The 19,224-nt window shown below is 39.4% G+C and overlaps 1 protein-coding gene across 6 annotated transcripts in view; it reads right to left on the bottom strand.

Moving 5' to 3' along the window:
- The window catches only part of ATP8A2 (ATPase phospholipid transporting 8A2), a 314,444-nt gene that overhangs the window by 179,776 nt on the left and 115,444 nt on the right, over positions 1–19,224 (bottom strand). For all 6 annotated transcript variants that reach the window (XM_085062609.1, XM_085062619.1, XM_085062628.1 and 3 more), the window contains one exon: positions 14,871–15,043. In XM_085062609.1, coding sequence (XP_084918735.1) covers positions 14,871–15,043 — 173 coding nt within the window. The remainder of the gene's footprint in view (positions 1–14,870; positions 15,044–19,224) is intronic.

Raw genomic sequence — 19,224 nt, 5'->3', positions numbered from 1 at the left:
ATCCTGTTGAAGAAGCTGGTGGCAGCTGCAGCTCAACTACTTTCAGCACCTAAGCCAGCTAGATATCTTATTAATTTCAGAGCCAAACAGCAGTTTGCTCCTGTACTTTAAGATATTGGTGCTGCATTTCTTTTTCCCATCTGTTGCCATCATCAGCCTTTCAAAACCCACTTGCTAATTTTGTAAATTATGTTGCTAATCCCTTTGTATTTTAAAACAAAGCTACTTCTTACAGATGTCCTTTCACTATTACTGCGAAACACAGATTGCTACCCATATATCTGCAGAACTACTCCATTGCCTGGAGCCATCCTGGAACAAACAAGATATTAATACAGCCTCTCACTGTGCAAAGCCTGCAGGAACAGACATCATCATACACTCTGATTTTACAGAGAGCTGAGGAAGGTCAGGTGTCTCCAGTCTCCACAGCAAATTGGGAGCACAAATCAGGTATTCTTCTGCAACAAGCACCACAGATTAAGAGCCATCCAGTTACTTTTACTGCTCCTTGTAAAGTCTTTAGAATGGGAAAGGCAAGAAGCTGAAATAGATTCTCAGCTGTCTTCAGCCAGAGACAGCATTTCTGCCTCTATACGTGCGCTTCTGCAACCTGACAACTTCAGCATTACAACTTGACTTCTGTATCATTGCTGAGATGCTTTTTCTAATTAAGGTGTGACTAAGCCACATGCAGACTCCACCTTTGCCTTGTTTGTCTTAAATTGGAAGAGACATGACAATTCCATTGACTTATGATTAAAATCCACATGATTCATATGCCTATTTAACATGTGACACTATATAATGCATATAACAGCCTTTATGCTGCTGGCACTTCATGTTTAACATTCCAACAGGATCTTCTCATAGCCAGGAATGAGATATCTTCACCAGGAGTTATGGTCCCAGAGCTCTGGTTTCACTGCTTAAGAGCCCCAGGTAAAATACTTATTCATGTCACTGTCCCAGCTGCATGAATGGTAATACAAAAGCTCACAGTACAGGAATTCCTAACAAACCATCCTACCAACCCATCTTTGGAATAATTACTTAGCATTTGTACCTCTTCCTATTCTCTACCCACCCTACACTTGAAAGAGTTGAGAGAAGAATTATCAATAGTTTGTATGCAGTTTGTAGGTTTCTTTAAAAGCACTAGAATATAAAGGAACAAAAATCCTCTTTTGTTCAGCTGCTTTCCACTCAATAAAATTCCCCATTTGTCTTTCCTTTCCTAGACTTCTTTCCTCTTGCTAATCAGTGCCAGCCTCCAATTAGAACTGACAATAGAAGAAAGTCTTTTTATGCTTTTCAGTCATCACTACATAAAACACTATACTATACTCCATTCTCCACTCAGTTCCTTCTTCTTCTCAGAAAAAAAAAAAAAAAAAACCTTAGAATAAGTTTAGTGGTTTTAATCCTTTTCTTGTTCTCAGGCCAAAACCAAAATTCTTTCCAATCCTCCTGTTTTGGACTTGGAGTGTGAATACTGAGCATGAGCTGGGCTTGTTTGCTGCATCTTCAGCTAAATTGCTGCTGCCACCACTGTTCTCCTCTCTACCATCTTGTAAAATATTGGCTTTTACTGTACATATCAAATAAAGAAAAAAAAAAAAAAATTTCAGACATAACAAACTGGCAAGAACAGCACAGATCAGCCTGTCAGCCTGGTATGAAAGACTAAAATCCAAAAATGAAATTATGGCCCAAGGTGAAGAAGCTGGAAGGTATATGAGGAAAAAGGAAATGCAAACAGTGGTTTTAGAAGAGGAAAATCAGATATGAAAAGGAAACTATGATTGTGAAAGATGCAGTTTGTAACATCTGGATACTGCCATCTTATTACATTGCTGTGTCTGTATAAAATGGCTGCACACCTGGAAACATCAGCAAGTTTAGAGAACCCATGCCAGAATCCCACAATAAAAACACCTCTGTTCTTTGAACACAAAAACACAGACAAAATAGTAGGGAGGAATTAGGTGTCACACATAAATGAAATGGATTCAGAACAGCATAAAAGCTAAGCAGTCTCACATGCAGGCTGAAGGAATCCCTTGCCTCCTTGCATTGCCCACTCTCACAGCAATTTGTCTTTTTCAACAAAGCTCTCCAGGCTTGCTGCAACTCCCTCTAAGTTAAGATAGCCCAGGAAAAAATTGCACTGCTGTGGAGAACACTGAAATGACACGCCTGCCTCCATTACACCATGGCACACCTGGGACTGACATGAAATGTTCAACTCTTTCCTGTTTTCACAAGCTCCATCTGATCCTAGCATGCCAAGGTATAGAAATCGTTGCTGTGCTCTACACACTTTAAAATATGCCTCTTCCAAGCTGCCAGTCACTGAAAGAGCAAGAAGTCTGACCCCTTGTACCACTTGGGGTCCTTCATATGATCCATCTCCAAGCAAAGGGCTGCAGAGACCAAGCACTGGCTTTACCCAAGAGACGCCTGAAAAAAAAGCCAGAACTTCTGGAACACTTCTTCCCCTCTTAGTACAGCCATGAACTGCACATCGAGAGCCAACCTTTGATAAGAGGCACAAATACCATTAAAACAGAGCTCTAAATCAGCAGAGCTTTTTATATACTATAATAGATCCCAACTGTATCAAAACATTAATATTAAGCTCCCAGGACTAAGGATACGGTACTGGGTCCAGGACACGTGCTTTTAAAAGGTCCCTAAATGCTCATTCATCTAATAAAGCACAAAAGCTCTAAAGAAGCTGTTGCCATCTGTTTTCTGGACTTCGACATTTCTATATGCTCCTCTCCCTACCCCCACCAACTGTAATTTGGAGACAAAAGAAGAAACCAAACCCAGAAAAATGAACACTAGGACTGCATTCTTGAGTCACAACACTCCTCTTGAGTAGTGAAAGGATCTCCAAGACTTTGCCCCATGTGGTACAGTAAGTTGTCTTGTAGACAGAGTTGACGCTTTAACCCTACATTTCCTTATTTCTGACATTTAAATCAGACTACTTCTTTTGCATATAGTTCTTTCCAGTTTAATATGAACACCTGTGAATGTGAAGGCACTTGATATTTTAAAATGCTGAAGTTCAAAATGTGAACAAAAGTCACCTTGTCCTGAGGAGAAGAAAATCTCTCAAAGAAGCATTGCCATACAACAAGGTATTGAACCTTTCACAAAGTCAGTGAGCAGTTCCCAGAATAGCTATTCAGCAGTTTGAAATTACTTCACCACATCTTCAACTTACCAAAATGAAAAAAATGCTAGTGGTAATACCATGCAGTTAAAGGACAGCAAGTGACCAGGTATCTGTGGTGTACCGAGGACACCAGGTACCACAGGTGTCAGTCACTGTGCAAGAGACAAAGCACTGGAACAGGTTACCCAGAGAGGATATGGAGTTTTCCTCACTGGAGATACTCAAGAGCCATCGGGATGCAATCCTGTGCTGTGTGCTCCAGGATGGCCCTGCTTGAGCAGGGGGGTTGGACCAGATGGGCCCCTGGAGTCTGACCCTTCTGTGGTTCTGTATCACCTCAAGTCTATTGTTAGAAGTAGACATGGCCAAAATGGTTGAACAGGGCTTTAGCTGACCAGGTACAGCAGGACAGTCTCCCAGAACAACCCTATTGTTGTAAACAAGCGTGGAGTGGACTATGTAGACACTTTTTCTTAAATCCCCACTAGTTACTTCATCCATTCAACTAGTCAGACAAAACCAGCAAGTCCCATGAATGTGCTAAGAATGTCTGAACTCAGCAATTAAAATAAAAACATTCATTAGATTTTTACACTTGGGCAGAATAAAACCTAGTTCTGTGCTGCCTTTAAAAGCCTACCCTAACAAAATATCCCTGAACAGCTTAGATTTCCAGCCCACACATGTTGGTTATCAAAAGAAACAGACATGAGAAACAATGAAGAAGAAAGCTTGCACACATTTCTTCCTTAGATTCCTAAAACCAGCTGTACTGAAAAAACAAAGCTAAGTCAACCACCCAGTGGAGGGACAGCCACAAACACCAGGAGTTAAAAGCAATCATGCCTGATAGTTCGAAGGGAACTCCTTACAAGTGTTGCTTGGTTTTATCCTTCCAAGATGGAATTAGAACTTCTTAGCCAACAGTAATGCAGCTACAAAAAACATCTTGGAAAGGAGCAAAATAATCTTGCAGTTGCTTGTTGCTCTGGAGGTCATCCCAATTCTAATTTAACTCAGTCACAGCTGTTGCTCCTGCTATACCAACCAATATTCAAAAGTCTACAAAGACCCAATCTGAGCAGCAGAAAATCCCATAGTACAGCTACTTTCTATTTATAAAAATTAGAGTCAAATCAGGTCTCAAAACATGTCTATATTAACTCTTATGATTTTACGAACTAGTTACCACTTTTGACAGTTTTAAGGATACATGTTGGGGAATGGGAGAGCAACACACAAAGGTCCCACAAACAACCCTCAACAGAGCTAAGAGATGCACACGCACATGTGATCTATGGGCAGCGATGTCAACATCATCACCTAGGCCTGGAGACACTCATACCACTACAGCAGTGTACAGAGTCATTCCATTTCCTGACAAAGTCACTGACCCACTGTTCCAAGAGACCTATCACACCATGCAGACTAGACTTGGATGACCTGTCAGTACAACCCAATACCAAGGCATATGGAAGTACCTCACTTGGAGGATGAGGAATGTGGAGGTAGAAAGTCTTGGAGAAACTTGTCATTGACTCAGACACTAAATAAACCACACGCAAAAATGACCTTCCACCATCTGAGTACAGACAGTTCTGAGCTTAACACTTCACCATATGAAAGACTAAAGCCAAGTGAAAGACTACAGTGGAGCGAACCACAGCAAATAATTATACGTACATAACAATCATAGCAGCCATCGCTGAACTGCAAAACAGTTCTTAAGACCTTCCAGCCTCCCCAGAGACTGCCAAATCCTGCCCCCCCACTCATAAAGATCAGCTCAGCCAGCAACCTCTGAAAGCTCAGCACATGCTTCTGAACAAGACGATGCTATTTTGCAGAAAGACAACAGGCAGTTGAGCTCTCAGATATCTTCAGCCCAGCTGTACTGAGTTCATAGCTTGTCTTCCTTTTGGCACCTTAACACATTATGTCAAGTTTTTGTTTGTTTTTAAGACTCCTTGGTTCTCCCTATAAGGGGCCACAAGTAATAGCTCCTCCAAGATCATATGTAGGCAAATAGGTAACACCCTACAGAGGTTTAGAAGTTCTGATCAACGTGCTCCCTGTAGAAACTTGAATTTGTGTGTTTATGTAGAAAAGAAAAGGTTTACGTAGAGCATAAATAAAACAATCCTAGGAATGGGCAAAGACCACATATTATACAAAGTGAGATGTGACAGAAGACCTGTGAGATGGAGCAATTTAAAAATGTAAGAGTGTGCCATGACATGGGAAACAGTAAGAGAAGGGGGATATGAAGGAGCAAGATTTAAAAAAGATCGTAATTTTCAGTGTCCATCATCTATTTTAGACACTATTGGAGATACAAGTTTGAAGGAGTAGAAGAAAAATGCATTCAACACACATGCCAAAACAAGATATCAAAGCAGCCTTCACAGAATAGGGAGGAGCTATTTAAATCTCCTTTTTCAGAAAAAGCATAAGAACAGCCTACTGGTGAATGCAGAATCCAAGTTCCTACCATTTTAACCCTGCCAGTGGTGTTCAGAACACAGAGCCCTTAAGCCGAATGGTAGCCTCTGATACAACATGAGTTTTCCTTCAAGTTTTGGAGTATATCCTTGAAAGTACAGGTATTTCTCACACATTTTTCTAGTTTGCCCTTTCTTAGAAGTACTATAGACAATTACTAGCACAAAGATTTTTTTTTTTTTAAAACAGATGAGTTTAGTATTGCTCTGCATAAACAGGTGAACATCCCTTACAGACGGCAAAACACAGAGGATTCTGCGAAGAATTATTTCCACTGTCTGAGGGCAATTGTGCAAAGAAAAGTCTAAGCCCCACAAAGGCTATTACATCACCAACATGACTATTTTGCTAAATGACTTCCAATTGGGCAGCCTTGTTTGCCCTGCAGAATATGGTGGGATTTACTCACGCAGTTAAAGAAAAGACAAGTCTATAGATGTACACATTTCAAGCACATAAGCAGGCCAAAAACTGCATAACCTACCAGAGTCAGAGCCTCTTCATTTTTCTACTCATATGAGCAAAGTCAGAGAGTTTGCTTCCTAGTCTAGCCTGTTGAATCAAATCAGGTTTATACTCTATTTCCCTCAAGCATAGTTTTGGTTTTATTATCATGACTTCAGAGATATGAATAGCAGAGAAATACATTTAAGCCTAGCCATTCTTTTCAGTGTAAGGTCAATTTTTTCCAAATATCTAGTATGGATTCAGCTGTGCTGCTACTGAACTTAGACGTACTCTAGAGTCAGCTTCCACCAACACTAAGCACTTTTGAAAACTTTGACCAGAGCTATTTTACCAGTTCAATGTCCCACATATTACTACAGTGCCTTAAAGCCCTTGAAGCTCATGAAGGTAATTCCCTGCAGTACTAAGAAGCTTTCAGAACAGACTGTTCCTGCCTCTGTAATTTTATATCTGTACTTTTAACAATGGAAAATACAATATTTAAGCTGTTCCTGTGGGATAGAGCACGGGACTGTGTTGGATCTTATGAAAGGAGTAATATTACAGTTGGTTTGAGTCTTGTTTTTGAATGCAGTGCAGCACCACATATTCTTCAGAGGCCTTTGACTTCTGTACCTTCAGGGTATGCATCAGGGCTTTAGTGAAATTCAAATATTAAATTTAGAAGACAAAAATAAATATTTCAATAAAAGCAAGGAGAATCCTCAAATCCTCTCCTAGGAAAAGTTTTGAGATCTTTAAAACCATCCAATATTTAGAGAAGAAAATTGAGAATAGTAAGCAATAATCAAGATAAGGCTACCTATTTCTTTGTAACATTCAACAAACGGTTACAAGAAAACAGAAAACGTAAAATATCTCCTTGCAATTGCAACCTGATGAGCAAGGAATTAAGGAACTTTCCTACACAGTGAGAAGCCTTTACAAACCAGTTGCAAGGTTGCAGAAAGGCACCAGACCCTTGGCCTCCATCCAGCCTTATGGACCAGCAGGGAATTCCGTAAGAGGAAACATTCAGTCACTCCCTAACAGACAATATAATGTTCCAGGAACTCAGAAAAAGGCTATTTGGCACAACAAAGAAGTGGCAAGAAATAAGGGCAACTGTGTCAAGAGTCCAGTTGTGCCAGAATGCCTAAACAGGAAAAACCTGGCATTACTGAAGTCTAATGGAGAACCAGTGTCTGACATCTTTGGTTTGGGAAGAAGTTTTATTTGGGACAGGACAGTGAGCTGCAGTTAGCCTACACAACTCATCGTATTAAGAAACTGTTCTTACCAAATACAAGTGTAGACACCAGTGAATGTTGCTGTGCACTGTGTCAGAGACCATATATTACATTTACAACAAACATTTTGCTGTCGGCTAACATACAAAAGTAATTTACACTTGTACTGGCAAACTGGAAGAACTTGGGTAAGACCAGAGTCAATATCCACCACCCCCTAACCATAAAAAGGACTGAAAGAAAACAAACACCAAACACCTCCCCTCCAGAAAAAACCCTACATATTTTGTTTAAAGAGACTGGTAATAACACTTACGCATCCAATACTGTTTTTACAAAACAGAAGCCTAAAATAAAGGGATACAAATAGTTAGGGGTGGGTTCATAAGCAGAATTTTTCTGTAGTACCTCTGAACTAAAACCTGGTGACCTTTAGCATTCACACCATCACCCTCAACAGCTTTGCATAGGAAGTGAAGAATATTATATTCAATAAAGAAGGCCAGGGAATTTCAGTGAGAGGAAAAGAAGTGTTCAATTTGGAACTTGACCAGAAGACAGGGGTTAACACACTAACATTTGCGGAAAGAAAAATATACCAGTACTATGAATTTCTCATGGAACAGAAGGTATTCCAAACCACAGTTTTATCTTTCTTCTAAAATAGCATACATTCCAGCAGCATAGTTTTTTCTCATGTGCAGAATCTATGGAATGTTTATTTTCCAATTTGGGAAGTGTAGTGCTAAACATAGCACTGCTGGCTGCTCTTGCTCAGAAACTGAAGAGACCAGAAGCAATTGGGACAAAGTACTGCAGTATGGTGAAGAAACAGACCCTGATACCATTTCTGTATTATCACCCCCTTTCTCAAGAGACAAATTTCACTTGCATTCGATGAGACAGATCAAGTAAAATTCTAAGATTCTGGTCACCTAAACACTAGGCTTACAATGCAAAATGGTAACGATTTAATTTTTAAAATAACAACTAGGGTAAACACTACTTGAAGGAGAAACTTACTAAATTTTTATCAAGATATGCAGTATTTTTCCTACAAAATTGTTTCCAATGAAAAAGGTTGCTTTTAGCTGTATTCACGCCTTTCCTCCAACCTTTTCCAAATACTTGGTGGTAAGTGAATTTTCTAGTAAGAAGAGTAACAGAAACAGGAAGTTGAGGTGAAGCAGAATATTTCAGGAACAAATTTTTCATTCATAATCACAGTTATGGGCATGAGAACTCAATCAGCTGGTAATCCAGTACAAACAGAAACTGAACAGTAAAACAGAGACTGGATCTGAACTGACATACACAAGTTTAAAACAAAATACAAACTGAGTATTTTTCTTCAATAAATTCGAAAAAGCAAACATTTTGCCAAATCAAGAATAGCAGTGGAAACGGAGCACTGGTTCAACTTAAAGATTACTTCATTTTAATTACTTCCTCATCTGAACCACATGACAAGTAAAGCAAAATAATTCTAAGAATAGGCACAGTCACAATAACGGGATGAACTTAAGCAGTGAGAAATATTTGGCCATATAGCATGAATCATTTAAATTCAGACTGTCAGGTAATTAATAGTTACTCAAAGGAAAGAGCAAAACCTTCTTTACCTGTGTCATTTAAAAAACATACAATACCAGTTAAAACAGTATCTTTAAGTACTGTTTAAGTGTCAATGGTCATTTTTTCCCCTTTAAACACTAGCTATGCTTTTGAATGACTTAAACTATGAGAGTTCAGGGGTTCAGGAACTGTCATAGCTCAGAACACAGATTAAAAAGAACAAACAGAAGTCAAAACATGCAGCAGAAACTCACTTTGCCACTCAGAGGACAAAGCAATTACTGAAAATTTGTAAGACCAAGCTCTCCTGCAGTTTGTCCATATTAGCTTTCCAGCACAGAATTGGTGACATTTTGCAAGTTTACTTAGCTCTTGCAAAGCAGCCAACAGGCTTTTAAAAAAAATAATCATAAGAAAGTCCCAGGATTGCTTTACACATCCCTACATACACACTGAACAGTTCAGGTGATCCTTTCTCTTCATCTGTGAGTATTCTTTATTCAAGAGTGCAGAGAGCACCATGTAATGCTGCAACTCCAAACCCCCCCTCTCACTCCAATTATCTACAAATGCTAAAGCTGTCAGAATGATTCTTCCCTGATGGTTTTCAAAGTCATGAGATGAATACTGCTATCATGAGTTGGCAGAAATAGAACAAGAGAATGAGCATTGATTATTTAGTAGGTGACAGATGAGGGGAAACATAAGATGTACATACAGTAAAATGTAACACATCCATAATTTTCTTTGGGACTAATTAATACTAGAATTGGCTTGCATACTCATAATCAGAATTGAGTTGCAATTTTTTGTCATGAAAACGGGGATCTTATCTAATGAAAGCCAGCAAGACACTTTTTTGATTCAATAAATAAATACATGCTGAACTACAGCACAGAATAATCATTTTGTCAAATACTAACACCAGCAACAATATGAGAGTTGGGGGAATAAATATTTAAGAAGTATTCCAGATGTTCATTTTGTGAGCTATGTTGTTAATGTCTCCTCCACATCACGATGGAAGACCAGAAGCACCCAAGCTATGACCTTACAGCTTGGACTGCAAGACAACTTTTCTCTTGTCTTCTCATCTATCTTTTCTCTTTAGCTGATGAAGTGACATTACCAATTAGCAACATGTACTCAAGTTGCTTTTTTCCTTCTCTTCTCCAGCCTTCTGCTAACAATTCATTAAACTCCTTCCCTTTCAACACCCAAGCAGACACACTCTAATCAAAGGGTATGATCATTTCAGAACATTTAGTGTCTGTTCTCAAAATGATGTCTGTGGGCTCACGTCCTCACCCCAGCCTCCCTGTATACTACACACAATAGCAACACAGGTGTATAGTGGTTTTACTTAGCCTAGAACATCAGCAAAGTATCTTTAGCATTTAAAAAATATTTAAACAGGGTTTTGCTGTTGTTGGGGTGTTGTTTCAAGAACATACATTTTCTCATCTGGTTTATTTCTTTACTCAGTTCCTAACCATTATCACTACAGCTCCAATATGGCTCAAGGTACTGAAAGCAACAGTTTGTGCCACTATTACCCCAAGTTAGCTGGTGAGGTTGGGCAGAAGCCCTGCAGTCAGTGTTCAGATGCTGAGCAATAACTGCACACACCTTTCACACCTAAAAGCACAAAAAATCATCCTGATCTAGTAGCCATGACATGGCAAGCGCCCTTGTGAAAATAGCAGATAGTCCACAGAAATGGCTGTTGCTGGATTTCCTCAATTTGTGCTCATGCTGCACTGCTTTACAGGCATGTCTCGAAAACAGGACATCTGATAAAAGTATGGCAGAAAAGTTGATGAATTGTACAGCAACTGAGACATTTTTCTTTGTTTTCCTATTGCCTGAAACCCCTCCTATATGGGCATCAATTCACTGTCCACTCAGCTGAAAAGCTGCAGGATCTAATTACACGTAGGGAAAAGAAACAACATCCCAGCATCATCACCTCAAGCAGTATTGCAGAAATGGTCAGTAATACAAGCAAAAGAGAAAAAAAAACATGCTGAGGCAGCCCAATGTGGGATAGGCTCCCAGCCTTATGCTACACATCTCTCTGGAGATGCTTGTTTTGTTGTGCTTACATCTCTGAAAGAAACTAAACTAAGAACTACTTCTTCAGTCCAACAATTATTTCTAAGTACTGAAGTACTTATAAACTGCTTGGAATTATTTAATCTCTTAAATGCTGATGAATTGCTTCTTCCTGATCGATGCCTTGGCTACATGGCATTAAACCCATACAAAGGCAGAGTCACTGTCAGCTGCAGAAAAGTTCTATTCAATAACAACAAAAAGTTCCCAAAGCATACTCATAAAAATGTGTTTCTGAAACACCACATATTTCAACTATAAATACTTCCAATTCAAGGCAGGCTCTTCAGGAGAGAATTAAATATAAATTAAAAATTAAATTTAATTTTAAAATATTAAATAATTAAGTATTAAACGCCATAACACACAAATTATATACTTCTCTGCTACTTTTATATTCAAAGCCAAATGCAACAATATGCATTACTACCAGTTAGTGTATAAACACTAGATGAACGATAACACTCCATTTAATTATTAAAAGAATAATCTCAATTCTACCCAAGCCGTAACATTTTGCGTCTCTCACAAAACATCACTAAAAACAGGTCCATTAAAGCAACATTTGAAAACCAGAGACAGGCAATCATCAGCTCAGATCTCATAAATGAAGTCCTGAGTTCAACCACCTTCCAAACAACATTTACTTCCACTGAAAAGTAAGTTTTGCTTGCTCTTGACATACTGACATCTCAGTCAGTGTGAAGAAAGATAATAAGATCTGTCAGTCTCTGGAAAAACTTTTAACAAACAAGGATTTTTCTTAAAGAGTTGTTTGATTTGATTTTGCTAGCTTTACCAAGTCTCCCGAGGGGTATATTTTTCTCCACTGTGCCAGTGGCCTGCTGGAGACACTGTAACAGTGGAAGACTTAACCCCATCAGAAGATACCATCTCTCCCTCTTAATGCAAAAAGGAGCCAGGTTTACTACAGTTTCATTTTAAGAGATTACCCCTGAGAATCAAGTTCAACTACAGTTTATGCCTAAAGCCCAGAAAATGAATATACAGTATGTCTTAACTAGACTTTTAAAAAAAATTTTGAATGGCAAATGCAGCTGAAGCTCCTGAGAGATGAAAATGTTTTAGTAAATTTATGAAATATTAAGCCCCATGAATTTATGCAATGTAGAGAATAGCAATGCAACTCCTCCTAGAGTGGTTAAACATCATCCCACTAAGTTAAAGAGCCAGATCCCCCTCCCAATTAACATTTTTGTTTGAAGACTAACTCCAATTTGAAATGTTCTCTTTGTCAACTACATTTTAAAGCTTTTTCCTGTGAAGTATAAGTGCACTGCCTTATTTGACACACAAAGTACTATCAAAAACAACCCAAAGCAGAAAAAAAAATGTTTTTCTTGCTTCAGTATCAAGCACCTGGCAAGTGAATGGAAGGTTCCTGCAAAGCCTTAAAGGTTATTAAAAGCATTCCTCTTTTTCCCTGGAGACTTAAAACTCAATTATTTTCATTCCTCCTTTAAGCTATGAAATTACATCATCTCTTACCCTTTGATTTATACGTTACAGTATTTTTTCCGCATTGTTCCTCAATTTGCTAATTCACTAATAAATAAAACTCCTGTTGGCTCCCCTCACGAACTAATGAAAGAGGAAATGCCCAGTATTGAATGTCTGTTGGCAAAACAGGATGATTCATTATATTGAGCTAATTACATACATTTTATGTATAATTGTAGTAATTTACAATTCATGCTTTATTTTAGCTACACAGGTCTTTGACTTAACTTGTCAAATCTTAAAACTAACAAAGTGCCTTGGAAGGATCTCTGCCAAAGCATTGTGACAGAGTAGGAAAGTAAGAGGTTTCTATTTGCTCCATGTTTGTTAACTCCCCCACAAACACAGCACATGTCTACAACACAGGGTCAGTTCCCCTCCTGGGCACTTGGTGCTCTCAAAGCCCAAGGTACCTTTACTCTGGCCCTCTTACTGGCCCTACATCGGGGCCTGTTGCATTCAGAAGATAGCTGCACTTGTGTTAGCTCCCTCTTGTAAAACACGAGTCACTCCATGAAACAGCTGCAGAAATGAGACCTCTGCCCTCAGACTTCATGCCTTCTTCCTGTAGCCCCCTGCCCAAATTTGAAAAAATTAATCAGCAGTGGAAGGAAACTTGCTGTCACTGAGCACTACAGGGAAGAGCCTGTCTCCCTCATCTTCATTCACTCCTACTTTTATATCCATACATATATCCTCTGAGCCTCTTCTTCTTGAGGCTGAAGCTCCCTTCTCTGAGCTTCTTCCAGGTCTCAGCTTCTTCTTTTATGAAAGATGCTCCAGCCCCTTGATCATCTTTGTGGTCCTGTCCTGCACTGGACTCTCACCATTAAATCTGCTTGCATCTTATATTAAGGATCCCAGAACTGAACACAACATTCCAGATATGACCTCACCAGTGTGAAGAAGGATCACCTCCCTCCACCTCTAGCAACACTCTTTATATGGCAGCCCAGGGTACTGCCAGTCCCTGTTTTGCCACTAGCATTCATTGCTGGCTCATGGTCAACTTGTCCACTGGAGACCCAAAGATCCTTCTGGACAAAGGTGCTTTCTAGCTCAGCAACCCCCACATTTTACTGGTGTAAGGGGTTGTAACTCCCCAGGCACTTTGCGTTTCCCCTTTTTGAGCTTCATGAAATTTCTCTGCTCAATTCTTCAGCCTGTCAAAGTCCCTCAGAAGGGCAGCACAACCATCAGTGTTATCAAACACTCCTCATGGTTTTGTATCGTGTGCAAACTTGCTGAGGACATACTCCATCTAATCATCAGGTGATTACTGAAGATGTTGAACAGATCTAGCCCCAGTATCGTGCAGTACAGCAATCCAGAAAACATATGGAAAGAAACCAATCAGAAAAAAAGCCCAATGAATCCTCTGCTTCGGGTGCATAGACAGCAATTGCTTTTACCCTGTGATACTTGTGATATCATGTGATAATGCACACATGAAAGGTAAGTAAAAAAAGTAGTGCAAGATCCCCATATAGTCATTTCCCACAAAGCAGGTCTTGCTTCAAGAATGCAAATAAAACTTCCTACCTGCCGAAATGAACAATCCCTTCTAGGTCACAGTTCTCCTCAAACACCAGCAATGAGCACAAACATACACAATCCTCAAAACCACATAATCTTTCAAAGTTAAAAATGATGCAGCCTTCCTGCTTACGCAGAAAGTAAAGTAAGCCACCTTTTGGTTTTCATTTTCTTGGGGCTCTTATTTCCTTCCTTCTGATGCAGTCATGACATAGGACCACATCTGTGTATGGCTAAATCCACAAACAGCAACAAACTCTGCTGTGACTTCGTAAAGCAAGCAGTAGTCTATTTTAATGGGGAAAAATTGCACTTACCACATGCTCACATAATACACAACTGGAAGTCAAGACAAACTTAAATTCATCCAGAGACCTTGTCTAGAGCTGAGCCAAACAGTCACACAAACGTTTTGATTACAAGCTACCACATCCATACCCCTCCTTCTCATCAGTGTCTACTATAACTGGGCAATCAGGCACAAAGTTTTCTCATGATCCTTCCTCGCTTCATGGAAGAGACTGGACTCAACTGGGATTGACAGTGGCAGAGGGAATTGCATTTTTGATGACACAATATTAATGAAGAACATGCTTCCTTTTCCATAGGAGCAAGAAAGACGCTACTAAGCAAGCTGCTCTCCAGCATATTTTGTGCGGTGGTGTGCATACTAGGTTGAATTTCACAGGCTTCATGCCCATTTTGTTACCCAAAAACATCACAGAATTTCTTACCTGCAACAAATGACCGCTTTACAGGAGAGTGCCAAGTCCAGAAAGCTCTGCCTGACTTCAAATGAAAGAGCATACTTCAGTGTGTGGCCATCAATAATCAGGGCAATATCATTTTCCTTACCCAGTGACTCCCCAAGACTGGTACAATGTTGAGTCAGAGAAGCTCTTGTTGCCTGAAGAATAAAGAGAAAGAAAGTGTTTCTTCCTAATACAAGGAAAGTGCATTCAAACTACAGCAAAGTATCTCCAGACTCTGCAACAGAGCACATTATACATGCACCCAAATTGGCACTGACATGAGCTAATGTGTTAACAGCATCTCGTGCAGACATACTGACTAGTGTCACAAATCAGCAAAAGCTCCCTCTGCTCGCCTAGGAACACATCTTGTTTCAGAGCAGACTCCAGCACCTTTACCACACAGTCCTGCATGATGCATGTGTCCAAAGCAGTTGTGATATAGCCTTTCCAATCGTAGCCCAAATGCATCAACTTTCCTGGGCCAAATGGGTAGAAAAAAAATCAGGCCACTTTCACACAAAAGGGAAGGGTGGAGGGAATGAGGAAAAGTTGCTTTGCAATTAATTTTCTCTCACCCCACTCATTAGTATGGTCATCAAAACAAACTCACTCTGATTCACCAGATAACTAGTCCCAAACTGGGGACAAATTTACAGGTTAAGTCAATGAGTATGACAGAAAACACAATTCAGCCATTTCAGACACAGATTACCTTTTGCACCTTCTTTACAAGAATGGCTGCATAATTCCCTGTTTCCCCGTTAAAATGTGAGGGATTAGATTTATGACTTCATGGCATGCTTTATTTACACTGTACCTGAAAATTTAACACAAAGTAGATGTCTGTGCTTAAACCATTAGACCAGTGCTGGGGAAACAAGGGCAAGTCTTCAGGGAAGAAAGCTGTTTTATCTAGTTCAACACTACTATGCAGTGACAACATTCACAGAAACTCCAAGGATGGTATAATGGATACAGTTTGGGTAATGTTATCAATAACAGAATTTTACCCCAAGAGCCCCTGCCCCTGGGATCTTGGAGTGTCATTTCTTTTTCTTTATTGCTTCCTCTTAGTCTTGCTCAAACATTTTTCTTGCTCTCAAGTGCAGAATTAACCCCTGTCCTCCTGAATACACACACAGGATTAAATGCTTCTCTATTTCAAACCAAGGGAGAACTCCCTGCCTTTATTCCCTGTCCAGCACTTGGGGCACTTCAGAGGCAACACCCTCATTTTTCACCTGACCCAAAGGAGGGTGAAGGGCCAGGGCCCAAGCACTCCCTCCTACAGAGACAGAGGAGAAGCTGAGGGCAAGTTCAGAAGCGTTATTCAGTATCCACCATCTGGTGCTCAAAAGAAAAAACCAAGAAGACTTATAAAAGGTGGTATTTCTCATCAGCTGAGATTACTAGTCTCACCATATCTTATTATCATGGCTATGCATAAGCCTCATCCAATTCATGCCCTGGTCATGGAACTTATTCACCTTACATATAAGATGACACAGAATTAGTAAGAGGGTTAGTAATACCCCAAAACACTATAAATCAAGGATTACAAATCAGGTACTTCATTTTACCAGCACTTTGTAAAACTCTCAATATACTCCTGCATATGCAGGGCAAACTTAACAACCTAATAGCTTATAAAGTAAAAAAGCATGAATTATTATTTCTGTTTCTTCCAACTACTTAAAATTGCTATGTTTTAAAAAAGAAAACCAACTATTGCTCCTGTAGGCCAGTGCAATTAAGACAAATAAATCAGACCCCAATCTCACTGGGTATATAATGAAGACCTAAGTAAGCAGGGGAACAAACATTTGGAAACCATGGGGAACTATATCCTTCCATGGGCAACTCATTACTGGTAACTAGAGTAAAAATCCCTACTTTGATCCCTAGCTTTTACTCTATGCTTGACATCAAGGGATAAATTTCTTTCAGACACATCAAGCAAGACTAAATCAATCCTTTACTAGAACAAGCATCATGGAGCAGAAATCAATAGTAATCCTAAGAAAGTATCTGGATAAACTCAGACCTGTGGAATACCCCTGCCTTTTTTACTAAGTATCCATCAAGCCTAAATGGTAAGTCGGTCAGGGGTTCTGACAAAACTGGAAAATTAGAAATATGGCAAGCCTTTCACTTAGCCATAATAAACTTTGTTTTCCTTCCCAGGCACAGAACATCCAGCTGTTCTGGGGAAACCTGGAGAGGTGCCTACCAATCAGACCTTACAGTACTGGCATATCAATCTCCACCAAATATTACATGCATGAAGATTTAAGTGAAAGTCAGAAGTACAAAAACTGAAAAGTCAGTTTAGTTGCCCTGACTCAGTGGGTTATTCTAATAAATATGGACACTTCATAAACCAGTAGAGGATATGTGCACATGGTTAAGCTGTCAGTTGAATCAGAGTAACATTATCAGTTTAGAGCTTTACAAGGGCTTAAAAATTCATTCACAAGACCACCAAGCATCAGAGCACAAATATGAAAAAAAAACCAACCCAAAGCAGACTGCAAAAAACTCAACTACAGAAGTCAAACTGGAAAAGTTATGTAAATTAGGTTTTAATTTATTTTTATACTACTTTTAGACCTTTTACATGATGAGAGAACATGTTTCTGAAAAAATGAACAATTCAGATATAGATGTATTTAAGGGTTAATTTTGTTATGGTCTCTGTGCTTGAATTAAATTCAAGACATAGTGCTATGTCCCATAATAAACCTATCCCACCTGCTTTTCCTGTTTGTTTTTTCATTTCCCTTTTAACAAGTCACAACCACAAATACAAACCTTGAACAGAGCATTTACTTGCATTACTGCCTTAAAATAAACTTTCAGATTTTATTGTTCTCTGCGTGCATGGTTTCCATACAGAACATGAAGTAACATTATTAGTTACCCATTATAAATTTTCATAGCACACTAAATTTGTTGACAGGCAGAAAACAAAAACATCCTGAAGCAGAGTTTGTGTGGTCTTCTCTGGATTGCACTCTCAGGGTCTTTAACAAACCTGATAGCATGCCTGTATATCGTCACTTCCTAAAACCTCAGGAAAAATTCCTGCTGTGCACAGCTTCATATTTGAATTACAATACTGACAAACATTCTGGGATTTACCAGGCTATTGTTTTGTAGGTTAACAGAACAAATGCTAATACTTTTCACATGATGCTTAAAGTCAATTGTGAATTCAATGCAATCAGAGTTTAACTTAACCAGAGCTCTGCTGATTTCACTAAAAACAAGAGCACATCACACTGTAATAAGAAACATTAGGAACACCATTGCATAGGTTATGTAATTGGATCTTAAGCATGTTTTCTTGTGTGCACCATGTGCCTTTGGGTAGTTTTTGTTGTTGTGGGTTTTTTCCTTTGTTTTGGTTGGGTTTTTCAGAAGCAGCACACCGTACTGCCCATTCCCTCCCACGAGAGCTCTGCACGCTGCAGGAAGAAATGTTGGTGTGTGAGGCAATTCTGTATCCAACACAGATCGACAATATCAGATACTTGCCAAGAGAAAAACAGAAGTCAGAAGGACTTGCAAAAACGGAGTGGCAAAGACTCCAGCAGGATAATAGCCATTCCCTAAGCTTATCTTACAAAAAAGCTAATACCCAGAGAAGAACTGGACAATTATTTTAAGATAATCAGCTCCAAATCTCTTCTTCTCTTTCCTCCCCTGCACTTCCCTGGAAAAGCTCATGAAGTCACTGAAATGACAGCAAGAGATAGAAAGGATAGAAATTTGTGCAGCCACTACACTCATAGTTCATTACAAGCATACAGCCATACACGTCCCACAAGGAAAGAGATCTCAGGGGCTAGTAGCCTCATGTAGGCCAGAAGGCATCTTTACCTCAAGAGAGTCACTCACCCCTGGATCTGTGACCTCTGACAGACATACCCCCACAAAGCCAAAATCAGTCTTACATTCTGGCCACCTACATTTCATGCACCCTCACTTGGTTGGAGCAGGGTGCCAACAATGCCAAGATCAACGGTTTGATTCCCATACAGGCCATTCACTTTAGAGTTGGACTCAATGATCCTTGTGGGTTCCTTCCAACTCAGAATATTCTGTGATTCACCCTTCTTGAATAGCCATTCCTCCAGCTCAGAAGATATAACATGACCCTCACACAACAAGCTTCCATACTATTTGCTTCTATATTCATCTGGAAATATCTGCTATAGCAATTTAAAGGGTTTTCCAAATTAAGTTCTTCCATCATCCTATAATTAATTTTGAAACCACTAATTCTGATATAAATGGGATTATATAAATTACAATCTGCTAACTCACTAGA

This window comes from Lichenostomus cassidix, chromosome 1, assembly GCF_008360975.1.
Source record: "Lichenostomus cassidix isolate B80296 chromosome 1, HeHo_3.0, whole genome shotgun sequence".
In the NCBI taxonomy this organism is placed as follows: domain Eukaryota; kingdom Metazoa; phylum Chordata; class Aves; order Passeriformes; family Meliphagidae; genus Lichenostomus; species Lichenostomus cassidix.
This window is presented reverse-complemented; position numbering and strand designations above follow the sequence as displayed.